Below are 14,099 nucleotides of genomic sequence, written 5' to 3' on the forward strand. Positions count from 1 at the left end.
TTGCAAAAATCTACCATCCCAAAACTTGGGCAAATTTTCAAGAATAGAAAGTACTGAGAGATGGCACTTCTATACAATTGACATCGAATAACAGGCTAGAAAATGTTTTTTGTTACATTCTAGAATCTACAGAACAAACATACATAACCAAATGCGGTTGCACAAAATTCACTACACATCACAAACCAAAAACTATTTTACACTAGCAAAAAATGAAAAAGAATGACAAGAGGAAAAAGAAAAATCAAAATTACCTTGGTTAAATGCGAATGCGAATGCCTTCATCTTGTTAGTGGTTCTGTCAGAGTTAGAAAACCTCCAATTGTGGTTTCCCATTTTCAGAGGTTGTTGCCACTCCCTTCTCTCTAAGTCTAAGCTGAAGTATATAGCACAACGTAAAGCAAGCTTGGTTGAATTGAGCAGGAATCTCAAGTGCATATACTAAAAATTGAGCTGGGAATGTAGCCTTTTTGTTGTCCCCGGGCATATGTGGCATCTAGCTTCACTAGTTTACCCCTCGTGAATCAAGAGATCCTTGGATATCAAGGCAATCCTTTGCTTAACACTCTCTGATCGGAGGGTTTCTCCTTTTAACCCCAACTGAAATTCAGAAAAGGGTACTCATAAGACATTTTAGTGCACAAAAAGGACAGTAAAAGATGATGATCAGTATTGAAAAAGGTGAAAAGGTGCATCTTATCATGGGCAGCGCTTATTTATTTACCTCAGTTTGGCTGTCAGGTGAAAACCACCTAAGCAGCACCCCAAGGTGCACCACAGCAGGTATTAGCTTAAAAAGCAATGGAGTAGTCACCTGAAGATTTGAAAACCACAAGTGCAAAACTCAGCAATCACAAACAAATAGAACCAAAATCCCAGAAATTTATCCATTTCATATAAACATTATACAATAACACTTGAAATCCTCCAAAAGAAATAGAAGCATCCAAGACTACAGATTCAGGATATTGAATGAAACAAATGCTAATATTTTTTATCCTCTTCATTATTCTCTCCCCTGCCCACCTCTCCAAAAAAGAGCATCAAACAGTCATGTGTGCACATATAAGTTATCTGTTGATCAAATTTACTCCAAAACTCAAGTACTTAAATCCTAGCAGCTCATAATATGCAATCCATATTTTATATAGCAGAGTTAATTTCATTTTTGGTCCTATAAAATTATTGGGGTGTTGTCAATTTGAGTCCACAACTTTAAAAACTAACAATTTAGTACCCTAACTATTCAATTTTTATCAACTTTAGTCAGTCCGACCAAACTGTCGTCCAATTGTCGCCGGAATATTTTAATTCAGTGTTAAAATGGAAGCTAATTGTGAACCATTGTTTGAATTAATAAAGAGTCAGGTGGGATATGGCTAAAAGTTGGCGACAATTGGCTGATAATTGGTCGGCAATTTGGCTAGACTGACTAAAATTGATAAAAATTGAATAGTTAGGGTATTAAATTGTTAGTTTTGAAAGTTGTGGACTCAAATTGACAACACCCTAATAGTCATAGGACAAGAAGTGAAATAAACTCTTATATATCATAAATTAAGTCCTTAAGAAGTACTGCAGGAAACAATTGAGAAAAAAAAAAAAAAAAAACACCTCGACATGTGATGGACCAATATCTCATCAAATGTAAAACCTTAATGGCATTTACATGGAATGCTTAGGTTCTGTTTTACTAGTACATAAGGAATCAAGTGAAGCATCACAGAGGATTCATACCAGACTAAGAGCTGTTGTACCAAGAAGCAGAAGATACAGTTTCCCCTGAAAATGGAAAAGGTACCATCTGAGGTAAAAAAAAAAAAAAAAAATTGACTTCTACATATAAAATGGGTATAAACAAGAAGTACTACCATTACGATAGTAAAATATCTATCCCTCCATCTCGGGGAAAAAAATAATATAAATATAAATATATATTTTAAAAAAAAAAAAAAAGAGAGAGAGAGAGAGAGAGAAACATGCCTCATGCATCACATGATAACATGATGCAAAATTGCACATCAAACCACAAAGCATTTACCTCGACAAGATGAAGGTTTGATGCACGACTGAGTAACACAAAAGCAAATTCCCCTATTTGTGCTAAAGACATCCCAACCTACAGAATCCATGATCCATCATTTCCTGTAACTAAAACTATCGAAATACACAATAAAAGACAAAAGCTCTGATTTAAATAAAGCAACAGTATCAAACCAGAATCGCAGTTTTGTTGTTGTAGCCAAATCCCTTGACAACTGTAAAAATTACAGCAGTTTTAACAACAATCACTAGTATAACTGATGCTAGTAATATATCAACATGGTTCCAGAGGAAATGAACGTGTATCAGCATCCCGATGCTAGCAAGAAACAAAGCAGCAAAGAAGTTTCGTATGGGTTCAACCTGTGTAAATGGCAACTGTTAACCCAATGCCCAGTCCAAATGACATCATATAAAAACAATCTACCTCTAAATTTTTAAGCATTCAGTCATTCACAGAAGAAATTGAATCAATAAACCAGAGGGTCGTAGCTAGATATAAACGTAAACCATCAAGGACTTGAACCTGGTTTGGGACTAATTTGATTATAAAATATAACATGCCAATTTCTAGTAAGTATTTATTCAATCCAACATCGCCCTTTAGGCAACCACCCACATTCCTGACATAATAGTATATCAAATTTACTTACCACGCATCAGATAAATAGATGCTAATGTCTTGTCCAAAAGACTTCAAAATTAATTAAAACAGAACCCAAGCTGATGATTCTGACAAGATAAATTTATGCTTTTGCAAACAATATCAACAGAACCAAGCAAATGACACCTATTCTTATAATGCTTTATGATTTTCAACATATCCTTTTAATGCAAGTTCACAACCATAGAAACTATCACATCTCTAGTGTCTCAGGAAAAAAACAAGTGAAAGGAAGAAATCTGACTTGTTCTAATGTATGTTGAGCAAGATCGGTAGTTGATATCATCACCCCAGCAGCAAATGAACCCAATTCTAAGCTGAGACCCAGCTTGTCACTACACTGAATTGATATACAAATCATTAGAGACCACAAAACATCTCATGACAACACAAGGCAAAATTTCATACTACCATCCCCAATTTTGATATACACACATTTACACTACATACTGTACATAGTACATACATCATTCCAAGTAGGTGGTAAAAATGCTTTCTGTGCATGCAAAAGGGATTGAGGCAAATATTTGAATACAATAACAAAAGGACTTTAGATGCTGCAAGTCAATAAAAGCAGATAAAAAGTCGGAGGGCCATCAAGTAAGGATTTTGTGCTGATGTACCAATCTTGGTTCTGGATTTATCACTTTCAGGTAAAAATACATGTAAGAAATAAGCCCAAAAGGATCTGAACAGTGAGAAGAAACACAAACCCAAGCAACAAGGAGGCAAAATGCTACAGCTGCCAGTTGATAAAGTTCATTGGTCTGCACAGAACAATAAAGAAGCAATTCAGTAAAACTTTGGGCATGAACATTATAGCTTATTAGGCACCAATGACTAGTAAAAAGTTAAAAACACACACTCAAACATACTATAAGCAACTCTATTTGAATAATTAAGATTTAAGACCTATATTTGCATCTTTCAACTAGTAAAGTTCACCTGTGACGATAAGCTAACCATCAGTTTCAGGAACCAAGGCACACATGTCCGAGACAATATTGACAGAACGGCTAAGAATGTGAACAACATCACCGACCTGATGATAAGTTATCAGTATAACACAGATTTGACCTGATGTAAAGCAAGTATAACTGAAATGGAATACAAAAGCTGCTCCCTTAGCATCTCCATGTTAGTGTTAGTTTTGTAGAGAATATTTTGATAGAATACCATAGAAACAAAACTAAGGAAGAATAACACATAGATAAAGCTATACAAAGAATAATTGCACTTATTTGAAAAAGACAACATCAAAAACAAAATTAAATTTTAAAAAAATAGAAGAATTGCTATATCTTATACTCCTTATTTTGCCTAGGCAGATAAAATACCTCTAGCATCTTGAAGACTATCATATCAAACTTCTCTTGGTATTTTTTGAGATTATCATTTTCTAAACACTTCAACTGGTGAGAGAAGTGAATTGCAGGCAAGGCTTGAAAACAAATCATTATTAAAATGAATTAATAGTGTAAAACAATCGTGACAAATTTACTTAACCTCTAGATTATCCGTTATTCACACTTATAAAGGTACCAAATACTAGGTACCAGACTTGCTTCTATATTGTATAATTGAAATTGATCCACCTATACCATGATCAATCTAGATATTATTGTCGTGGGAGCAATTAAACACCTCTTCAGAGGCAGAACTCCTTTGTGTATTCTAAACAATTCTTATTGTATTCCTTTCATATAATACCATTAACTTCAACAACTACTTTCATCCTTTGTCATGTGTGAAGACAGTTTATAGATAATCCAATTTAAGAAAAGGGCTTTGTAGTCCAGTTACATAAGCTAAAGAAGATAAAGAGGTTCATTAAAGCTCATTGCCCTCAGATGTATCCAAAAGTTTTTTAAAAATGGAATAATAGGTTCTCTAGACTTATAATAATAGATATTAATATTATTATTATTATTATTGTTGTTGTTGTTGTCATTATTTTGGAGTATTTATCATTATATACATAAATAAAAGGTGGTGAGTTTCAAGAAAAAAGAAATTTAACTTTTTAACAACTTTGTCAAAATAAGTAATTCCCCACAGTACTTGTTCAATTGGAAGACTTACGACTTTGTCATGGACATCACTCCTTGCAGTACACCAGATGTTCCTCCTAGTACTGGAAGTAGTGCAAACAGAAGACCCACGGCACAATCCTGAAAATTGTGAAATATAACTGGAACTTAGATCATGACATCGTTCTCCTTGAAGAGAAAAAAAATAGGTATAAATGAAAGGGAAGTTGAAAGAGAGGTCAATGGTATTTCAAAACAAAAAGGATCAGTCAGTCTAACAATGAAGTTATTACCAAAAGAAACATTATTAACAAGGAATTGGCTTTTAAGCTCCCATTACACTTCAAAAGAAAATTAAGCAAATAGGGAAATAAAAAATGAATGAACCAGAGGATCAATGCACCTGAAGAATAAGAGTGCCAATGGTAACTTGGCCATGAAGAGTGTTGGTACTGTTCTTTTCCATCAAGAATTTCAAAACCTAAAGCAAGAAGACATTGTTGGCTATCAGAGCTTGAACAAGAGTTTTAAGTATGTAGACAGTAAAAGACAAACATGCTTACCACTGCTGTTGAAGACATTGAGAGAAAAGCCCCAACAAAAACACCTTCCGAAGGTTTCCCACCACACAACTACAATTACCATCAAGTAGCGTCAACCAGAATTGCCAGACAAAGTTAGAACACTCTATGGCATATGAATTACAGGTTGGAAATCTCTTTAGAGGAGAAAATTATTTTCCTAAACCAGGGCGTTACAAGAGATCATGCAACTGTTTCAAATCCAACTCTTTCCAAGTAAGATTTAAAGGCTCTGAGTTCTTATCTTTTATTTTTTAAATCCAATGAACATCACAGAGTTGATTCCAAACAAATGCCTGATATAATAAAATATCTTCTCAGGTCTAGTGATCTAGAAGAGTAGGCAAAGTTCCAAAGGCAAAAATATCAAAAACAGAAAGTTCCCTTTTTTATTCGCACTTAAGACGTGTGTATACTGTATAGGTCTTTTCTTCATATAGTATTCTTACCAATTTTCCATTTATTAGGAATCATCAGAGTAAAATTTGCAACAAACAAATTTGACCTCCCTCAAATTTTATTACAAGTTGCACCTTCTAGTGTTTCATAGAAATATAAAAAGTGTTTTGAAATATTTATTTCTCTGTGTTGGTCCAGTGGTCTTTGCATAGCCTTCAAGAAGTTAATCACAATGTAGCAAAGGGGAACTATTTATTCTCAAGTCAAAAAATGATAGAATTGTGCATAGTAACATAATGGTCAAACTGAAATAGCTTATAAATATGGAAATACATAAAAATTCCCATATTAGAGAAAGTCCTGAGAAAGGGTGTATTCTTAAAAAATGATGAGCCAACAAATTTTTAAGAAAAAAATTACACAAGGGAAAAGAGTTTAAGATCTACCGAAGCTGTAATTCCAGAAAGACACATAAACAGGAGAATCTGAATCAGGCCTCCAAGAACAGCTACTGCTCGAACAACTCGGAGCTATAAATGTATTACACTGATATTACTAACACAGACCAATAATCAAGATGTTGTGGGTATAAACATTGGCATGCAGCATATGTATCATGTATGCCAATTGGAAAACATAAACTAACCTTTGTTGTGGAAAACTCCAGCCCCAAAGCAAAAAGAAGAAAAATCACACCAAACTGAGCAACAGTCTCTACCTATGTGCACATCACAAATTAAGATGAACAAAAGAGTAAAATAGAGAAGAAAGCGAGAGAGAGAGAAACATGGAGTTTTAAGCTCCCCATGCATAGCTGACTTTTAGTAAAGCACGCATGAAGATGCACATTTCAGAAAGAAAGTAGAATGTCATGTAAACTACTTACTTGCACAATTTCACTAACAACATTAAACCCTCCAGGTCCAACAATGGATCCTGCTAGTAAGTATCCAGTTATAACCTATGAAGTTACAGACTGTTAGAACTATTGAACGTCAGGTATCTATTGTTGAGATATTAGATGTTACTATAGATAAAATTGAGTGGAAGTTAACAAACTGGCTGTCCAGCACAAGCAAAAGCAATTCCACCACAAGTTGCAGCAACAATGACAACTACCAGATCTGATATCAACCTATAAATTATGCACAATACAAAGCCTTTAGCAACAGAAGAGTTGACAATTGTTGGAAAGTTCTATAACAGTTTAGAAGGAATACCTCAAGTCCAATTGTAGCACTGGATACTTTGACTTGAAACTAGATATGATAAAGACATTGTCCTAAGTACAAGAAACCAATCATCATTATTTTTTCAAGAACATCAAAACTTAATTCAAACAGACAATCTCCACTGTTTTCAATTGTTCATTCTCTTCTTAGAAAGGACGGGAAATGACATAGGAAGTCAACATTAGAATATACCTTTCTATCAATCAATGTTGGCGTCTCTTCTGCTCCATTGTCATTATCAAGGTTAAAGACATGGTGAAGTTGAAAAGACCTGAACAGCCATTTGCATGAAAGAAAAAGATGAGTATATGAATGCGAATGTAACTAAATACCAAGCTCAAATGGTATAGGTGCATACTTTTCCTCCTTTTTGGTGTCATTTTTCTTGGACTTAACTCTAGCCACAGTCTCCAACACTGCCTGATGATTAGTGAAGAAAAATGCATGATCTAGATAGCTTTAGAAAACCTATAAGCTAGAAAGGAGTTCACAATGAAATAAACACTTAAACATGCAATGCAGTAAAGTTTCAATTGTAACTTAAATCTACTGGCTTATCACATGTGAAACACATAAATGTGTAACCTTGAGGCTCATTTGCTCAGAGGTAGACCCTGTGGCTAAAGAGAGGATTACTTCTAAACTGATTTCCAGCTCTAAAGCTTTCAAATAATTCCAAAGCAGAGAAGCAGAAAGAAAAATTAACTGAGGAATGAACCTTTTATGCACCCAACCCCCAAGGTTTGAGGACACCCTATTAAAGCAGTTTGTATCCCCCACTTTCCCAAAGGAACAATTACAATGCATTAAAATACATGGTAAAGGACACCACAGATAGAAAGCTTTGAACAGAAATTCAAAATTTGTAAGTGAAGAATGTATGATTGTAATCTAGATCAAAGTCTACCCTCCCATTCTTTTGGTGGTGGCTCATGCTTTGAGCTTATTGAATACAGTATTAGCCAAAACGTAATTCTTCTGGTCAATGATACACTGATTGATCTAGGACATTTAGGAAAAGGGAACAAAATATGACTACATTAGTTTTGCATATATAAACTGCCCTTATAGAGAAATGGCTCAAAATCAGAAGGAAGAATGTTTAAGATTCCACAAACCTGCTGCTCTGAAACAGTATTATTGAAGCTGCCTGCATCATTAGCTGCCAATTTAATGCAAGTCCACATATTAGGAAAAAGCAATATTAGTTCAGGATATACTTTTACCTACAGCTATAGAAGCTGACCACAATAAAATCGGGATCAAATTCAAAATTATTTCTTGCATAAAGCTCTAACTTATGACATGTACCCAAAAAGGTAATATGGAAAGTAAAAAGTGAAACGACTTCACATATTAGGCACAAATGAGCATGACCATCTGTTGTGAATCTTCTGAGCTCAAATCAAGCGCTATAGCTATTTAACATAACAAATAAATATAAAAAATAAAGGATAAAAGCACCCAGTCGCAAGCTTCTACTTTAGAAATGCATATGCAGTTGCTAATTGAACGAAAACCACTTTGGCTTGGCACCAAAAAGTGCAAAATACTGAATGACAAAAATTTTACAGTTTTGGTGAACAATGAGAGCACAATTAAAACCCTATTCCAAATCGCAGCCCAATTGCAAAATTTCAATCCAGAGTGGGGAAATCACAACTCAGAGTTGCCAATGATAAAATAAAATTGAAGAGAATAGATCTGCGAAATTAACCTTCGTTCTGATCAGTCTCATTGAATTCCTTCTCGAGAGCTCGATCGATCATGTCAGCAAAGCTATCCTCCTTGGGGCGAGAGTGGGGTCCGTTGCTGGAGGAGTTGAATTCAGAGGCATTAGCAGCGGCGCCATCGGCATCCAGCAGCTGATCTGCTTCGGAGAGCGCAAATGCGAAGACGGCGGAAGTAGTAGGCGTAGTAGCAGAAAGCAAAGCTAGAGAGATGATAAGGAAAGCGAGAGTAGAGAGAATTGGGAGGTCGAGGAGGGAGCATGATGAGGGCGGCGGCGAAGACGAGCTCATCCTCCTCCTAGACATTGCACCGGCGCACGATACGCAGTCCCCGGCGCAGGCTAAGAGGATCCGGTGCGGTGTCGGTGTGTCGCTGTCAAGAAGGCGGTACAGTAACACTCACTGCCGTTTAAGCGTCTAATTATTATTATACGAACATACCCGGAGAAAGCTAGACTCTACTCTCTAGCCAGTTTTTTTTTTTTTTGAAATAACATATATTGCCTTGCCGACTCGATGACTTTCCGTAACCAATAAACGATGTTTATCTTATTATATAAGTTGCTTTAAGCCTTTAAATCCGTTTATTTACCTCAAATTAATACTCCATTTGTCTCATTTTACCTCTCTACTTGTAAATTTGATTACTAGGCAAATTATTTCTTTTTTTTTTTTATTTTTCATTAGTATTTTTTTTATAATTTTAAATTTAATACTTTTTTAACATAGTTTCTAAATATATAAATTTTACATATTGTCAAGTAACTTGTGTAATTCAATAACATCATTGTGTCTCTTCCAAATGGGGATGTTACTGGTTTGAACCTCAATGGGGACATTGATTCTTTACGCTTCATTAGGTGGACAGATACTACGTTGTAATAAAGTCAATAACACTTTTAAAAAATTGCATACTAATTATAAACATAATGTAAATATAAAAAAAAATGTCAAATAGACCACTGAACTTATCAATTTTGTATTGAAATATGAAATGAGCAAAATATGTGTAATTGGGACATTTTCATGATTTCTTTTAATGCAATTTAAGTAGCAAATATTTCAATATTTTATCACAATTTGTATGGCATAGGAAAGGGCGATTTTTAGTATATAACATATAAGTTATACGATCCGGTTCTACTGGAAAAAAATTAGAAAAATGTCTCAATTGCACATGTTTTACTTGTTTAATAATTTAATTGCATATTTTAAAGCATTGTTGTAAAAATCAGCCTAGGAGCCTCAAACTCGGCCAAATTAACTCGTTCGACTCGACCTTGCAAAGTTTTTTCCATTTGTGTGTGTGTGTGTGATATAACATACACTCACACATGTGTACTATTTCTTTTTTTTTTTTTAATATAACATACACTCACACATGTGTACTGTCTTTTTTTAATTAGTCGTATAGGCGCCCGCCTAAGCCGTCAGTGTGCTACTCTACCGCCCGACTAGCATCTAACGTATACTACAACCATGTTTTTAAGTTGACCCAATAATTGTACAAAACGATAAGATTAGTAACCTATTTGACACTTTTTACTAAATATTACTCTTTACAATGGAGTTGTGGACAAGCACGTAAGATTGACAAGTCATTAAAGAATACACCCAATGTGATAAATTCTTAATAAGCACCAAACATTATTTCTCCATCTCACTTAAGAGATAGCTAGTCGCCCTTATAACAAATATATGCATCAATCGTCTTAAAATAAATATCTTTTTTTGTAAAAAATAAAATATTCAACATTTAAAAATAAAGAATAATATAAAGTCAACAACTTACTCACCTTATGAAATATTAAAAATACATAATACCCACTTTCCATTTTGTATGCATTGTATGCATTAATACAACAAAAATAAAATTTAGGGACGAAAAGAGTGAACAAATAGTCCTAAAATTAAAAGTGTAAATTCAACATTAATATGATCTCAATATAAATATTAAAGTTAGGCCATAGCCGATAGGAAGGTTATACGGAGTAGTAAAGATGCTTGATAGATCTCTTTCCAATCCCCACACTCCAGTCCCTATCCCCCTTTTTTCTTTTTGTTTTTTCCACTAATTTCTTTGAATTTGAAGTAGTGGTTCCAATTTGAGGGAAGCCACCCTGTATATGTGTGTGTATATAAATATAAATAAATAAATAAATACACACACACACACAAATATATATATATATATATATATATATATATATATATATATATATATATATATATATATATATATAAAAGTGTATTCAAATAATTAAGGACAACTATATTATAAATGACTGTGAGGACAAATGTAGTCATGTGTCATTAGTCCGTATGTCGTGTGCATATGTTTGTTAATTAATAGAGTCTGGGTTCGAAACCTGATGTTTACATGTATACTAGTGTCATTGTGCATTAAATTTCCTACATGATACTAATTTGTCGTGTGCTCATAATCATGAGGAACGCAACCCTATATATATATAGGGGCACGATCTCGTGCGAATGTCTGCCCAGATGAGAAATGCGAACCAATCAGCGCGACAAATGCATGTAGTTTTTACCTGTACTTTCACCTACAAGTGCATGTAATTTTGCCCTGCATGTAATTTTGCCCTGTTATCATTCATTGATCAGGATTTTGCCCTGTTATCATTCATTGATCAAGTGCACCTACTTTCACCTACAAGTGCACCTACTTTCACCTATAAGTGCACCTACTTTCACCTAGATGCACCTAGTTATAACTATATGTACATCTAGTTATAACTATATGTACACCTAGATCTGAAACGTGCCGCGTGCTGATTGGTTCGTGTTTTCACTCCGGGGTGCGGCATTCGCACCTGAGCGCAACTATATATATATATATATATATATATATATATATATATATCCAGGATCAGGTGTGAATGATTTCTAAGATAAAAAATACACACAAATCTCAGCCATTAATTTCGTCCAAATATACTGCTCTTTAAAAAAAAAAATTACACTTCAAATTACAAAATTATGCACTTGAAAGCACAAAAATATGCACGGAAAGATGCAAAAATATGCATTGAAGGCACAAAATTATGCAATCGAAGCAATTTATAGTACCAAAAAGGGAAGTTATTCAACTTAAGTGTTATTGAAACAATTATCCTTACAAATCATTGGTAATTAAATCTCACAAAATTTCCATTACAAACTTAGTTATACGTTGTTGAAAAGAATGCTAATGATATAATACATATTGGCCCATATATATATATTAATAATCAAATGAGAGCAAATCTTCATATGAGTCCTGTGTGACCCTTCGTAAATGCACACAAGCTACTACACGAATGTACACAGACTAGATTGTGTGCAATTTGTCCATCAAGAATACACATAATTTACCGTGTGTGTATTCGTGTAGTAGCTTTTGTGCATTTATGAAGGCTCTCACGTAGGGATAGCAGATAGCCACCTCCGCATGGGTAGGTTTTTTTTTGGGTGATAATGGGTCAGTGGTGTGTCTTAAAAAAGTAAACTCGTAGTACTGTGTTGGGTTGGATTAACGTTCTATGTACAAAACCTGCTTAGAACCCCACCCGACCCACCATCTGTGTGTGTATACACACACACACACACATATTTAATAGTAAATAAATCGTAATATGTAATTATTTATAAAAGTTTCTATAACTTCGTGTAAGTTTTTACTATTTTTATATCTAAACTACTAAGTTTATTTTAAAAATTAAAAATTTAGTTATTATATTTAAATATTTCTATTATTTTATGTTTTAGTATAACTAATGAATTTTATTATTTTATTATGCGTAAATAATTAAAATATTATTTTTTTGAAAAAAATAAGATGATAAGTTATACGTACCCGTAGTGGCCACCCACACTCGGTTGGGTGGGGTGAGTTTTGAAAAAGTCCATCCTATGTGGGTTGGAGGTAGGGTGGGTGGAGAAAATATAAGATGAGTTAGGTGTTGGATGTAGCCCTCCCTAATCCATTGCCATCTCTAGCACTTGAACATTAGCATATATATATATATATATATATATATATATATATATATATATATATATATATAAACAGAAGTCTTTGTTGATTTTTTTTTTTACAAAAATAGTATTTTAAGTAGTTATTTTAACATACAAATATATGTAGGGCCCAAAGCAAGTTGTGTAACCTCTATATCCCTCAAGGCCCTCATTTTTTAGGGTTAAAAATTTTATACCCTAACCCACCCCACTACGATGTGGTTTAGAGCTAGCCCACGGTGGGGCGGGCTAGCCCTTATTGCACCACTACATAGAAGCTTTATCTCGCGCATAGGGGATGCAAATCAAATCATAAAATGAGCCAGAAAATACTTGATTCATGTTATGCTAACTTACCAAAAAGTGAGATTGAGGCCCAACTTTTCGATCAAACTCAGAAATTAGGTTTTAATTCTCGGGTTGTAACTATTCGGGTGTACTTTTTGGAGTGTCGTTCTAGAAGCGTTAATTCTGATCCATTGTGTTAAATTCTAGATTAATGTTCTCGGTTTCAAAGGTTACAAATCTGATTTAAATTCAGATATTAAATATCATTTGTTAAAGCTAATTACTTTACCATTCCTTATAAATACTAAGTGTTGGTATATTGATTTTCTATTGGTTTTTAACTTATCATAACTTTGTTGATTTTCTTTTGAGTAAATGCCATATGGAGTCCCTCGACTATTGCGATTTAGTTAAAAAGGTCCTATGTTTAGCGTTAGTTGTCTATCAAATCTAGAGACAGTCATTTTTTCAAGCATTGGTGCATTGAATAAATTATGTTAAGGTCACTCATCGATCTAGAGAACCTCAAATGTATCAATCTGGAGAACCTCAAATAGTACCACAAGTTATCACCACCTATCCATCTCAATTTGCTTTCGTTTCATTCCTCTGTACAAAGATTCAATCGCAATTGCTGCATTTGGCGTCATGATGAAGCGCATTCTATGGATCTTGACGGTAAACAACGTTGTTCCGTGGATCTTGACGGTGGCGTCTAGGTTGACGGATTGGTAGTTCGCTAGAACTTTAACATTAGTAATGGGGTAGAAATTAGGGGATGGACTACGTTTCCTAGGAGAGCCATCGTGAGAGGCATATCTCTGCTTTACAACAAAACCATTTCAGTTTACAACTCAACTGAGCTAGTAGCCCAAGTCCTTGATCCAAGATCAACCATTCTCATATACCAAATATCATATGAAGCAGATTTCTCCACCCATATGGGCTACGTCACAGAGGCTAGGCTCCGTGCTGAAATCTTCATCAATGACGATACAACTATTTTCATATTTGTCAATTTTCCTAACCCAGGAGTCGTCATTAGCCTAGTAGAAAGGAAGCGGGTGATCATGTACGCCAAGAAAGGAAACTACCTGTGAGCCACCATCACATTC

At 34.4% G+C, this 14,099-nt stretch overlaps 1 protein-coding gene and 1 long non-coding RNA gene across 5 annotated transcripts in view; one reads left to right on the forward strand and one right to left on the reverse strand.

Annotated features, from left to right (window-relative positions):
• Positions 1-9,153, reverse strand: LOC109171287 (K(+) efflux antiporter 6-like). 4 transcript variants are annotated; one of them, XM_019320350.1, is made up of 20 exons: positions 8,667-9,153; positions 8,068-8,111; positions 7,308-7,369; positions 7,142-7,220; positions 6,938-6,999; positions 6,825-6,852; positions 6,604-6,624; positions 6,364-6,435; positions 6,164-6,247; positions 5,301-5,369; positions 5,141-5,218; positions 4,790-4,878; positions 3,653-3,749; positions 3,421-3,474; positions 2,952-3,047; positions 2,218-2,406; positions 2,042-2,119; positions 1,738-1,782; positions 725-814; positions 1-600 (listed from the first exon to the last, which is right to left on the reverse strand). In XM_019320350.1, the coding sequence occupies exons 1-20, from the start codon at positions 8,983-8,985 to the stop codon at positions 511-513; spliced, it is 1,746 nt and encodes a 581-aa protein (XP_019175895.1). In that variant the 5' UTR covers positions 8,986-9,153; the 3' UTR covers positions 1-510. The 4 variants fall into 4 exon arrangements, with proteins under 4 accessions (XP_019175895.1, XP_019175894.1, XP_019175897.1 ...); XM_019320349.1 differs by having other exon boundaries at positions 6,604-6,678; positions 6,777-6,852; positions 8,667-9,152; XM_019320352.1 differs by lacking the exons at positions 5,301-5,369; positions 6,164-6,247 and having other exon boundaries at positions 5,141-5,205; positions 6,411-6,435.
• Positions 5,718-14,099, forward strand: part of LOC109171289 — a 27,335-nt gene continuing 18,953 nt past the window's right edge. Inside the window, exon 1 of the long non-coding RNA XR_002052561.1 lies at positions 5,718-5,728. This is a non-coding gene — a long non-coding RNA (uncharacterized LOC109171289). The remainder of the gene's footprint in view (positions 5,729-14,099) is intronic.

Source organism: Ipomoea nil, unplaced genomic scaffold (genome assembly GCF_001879475.1).
Source record: "Ipomoea nil cultivar Tokyo-kokei standard unplaced genomic scaffold, Asagao_1.1 scaffold3401, whole genome shotgun sequence".
NCBI classification, from domain to species: Eukaryota; Viridiplantae; Streptophyta; class Magnoliopsida; order Solanales; family Convolvulaceae; genus Ipomoea; species Ipomoea nil.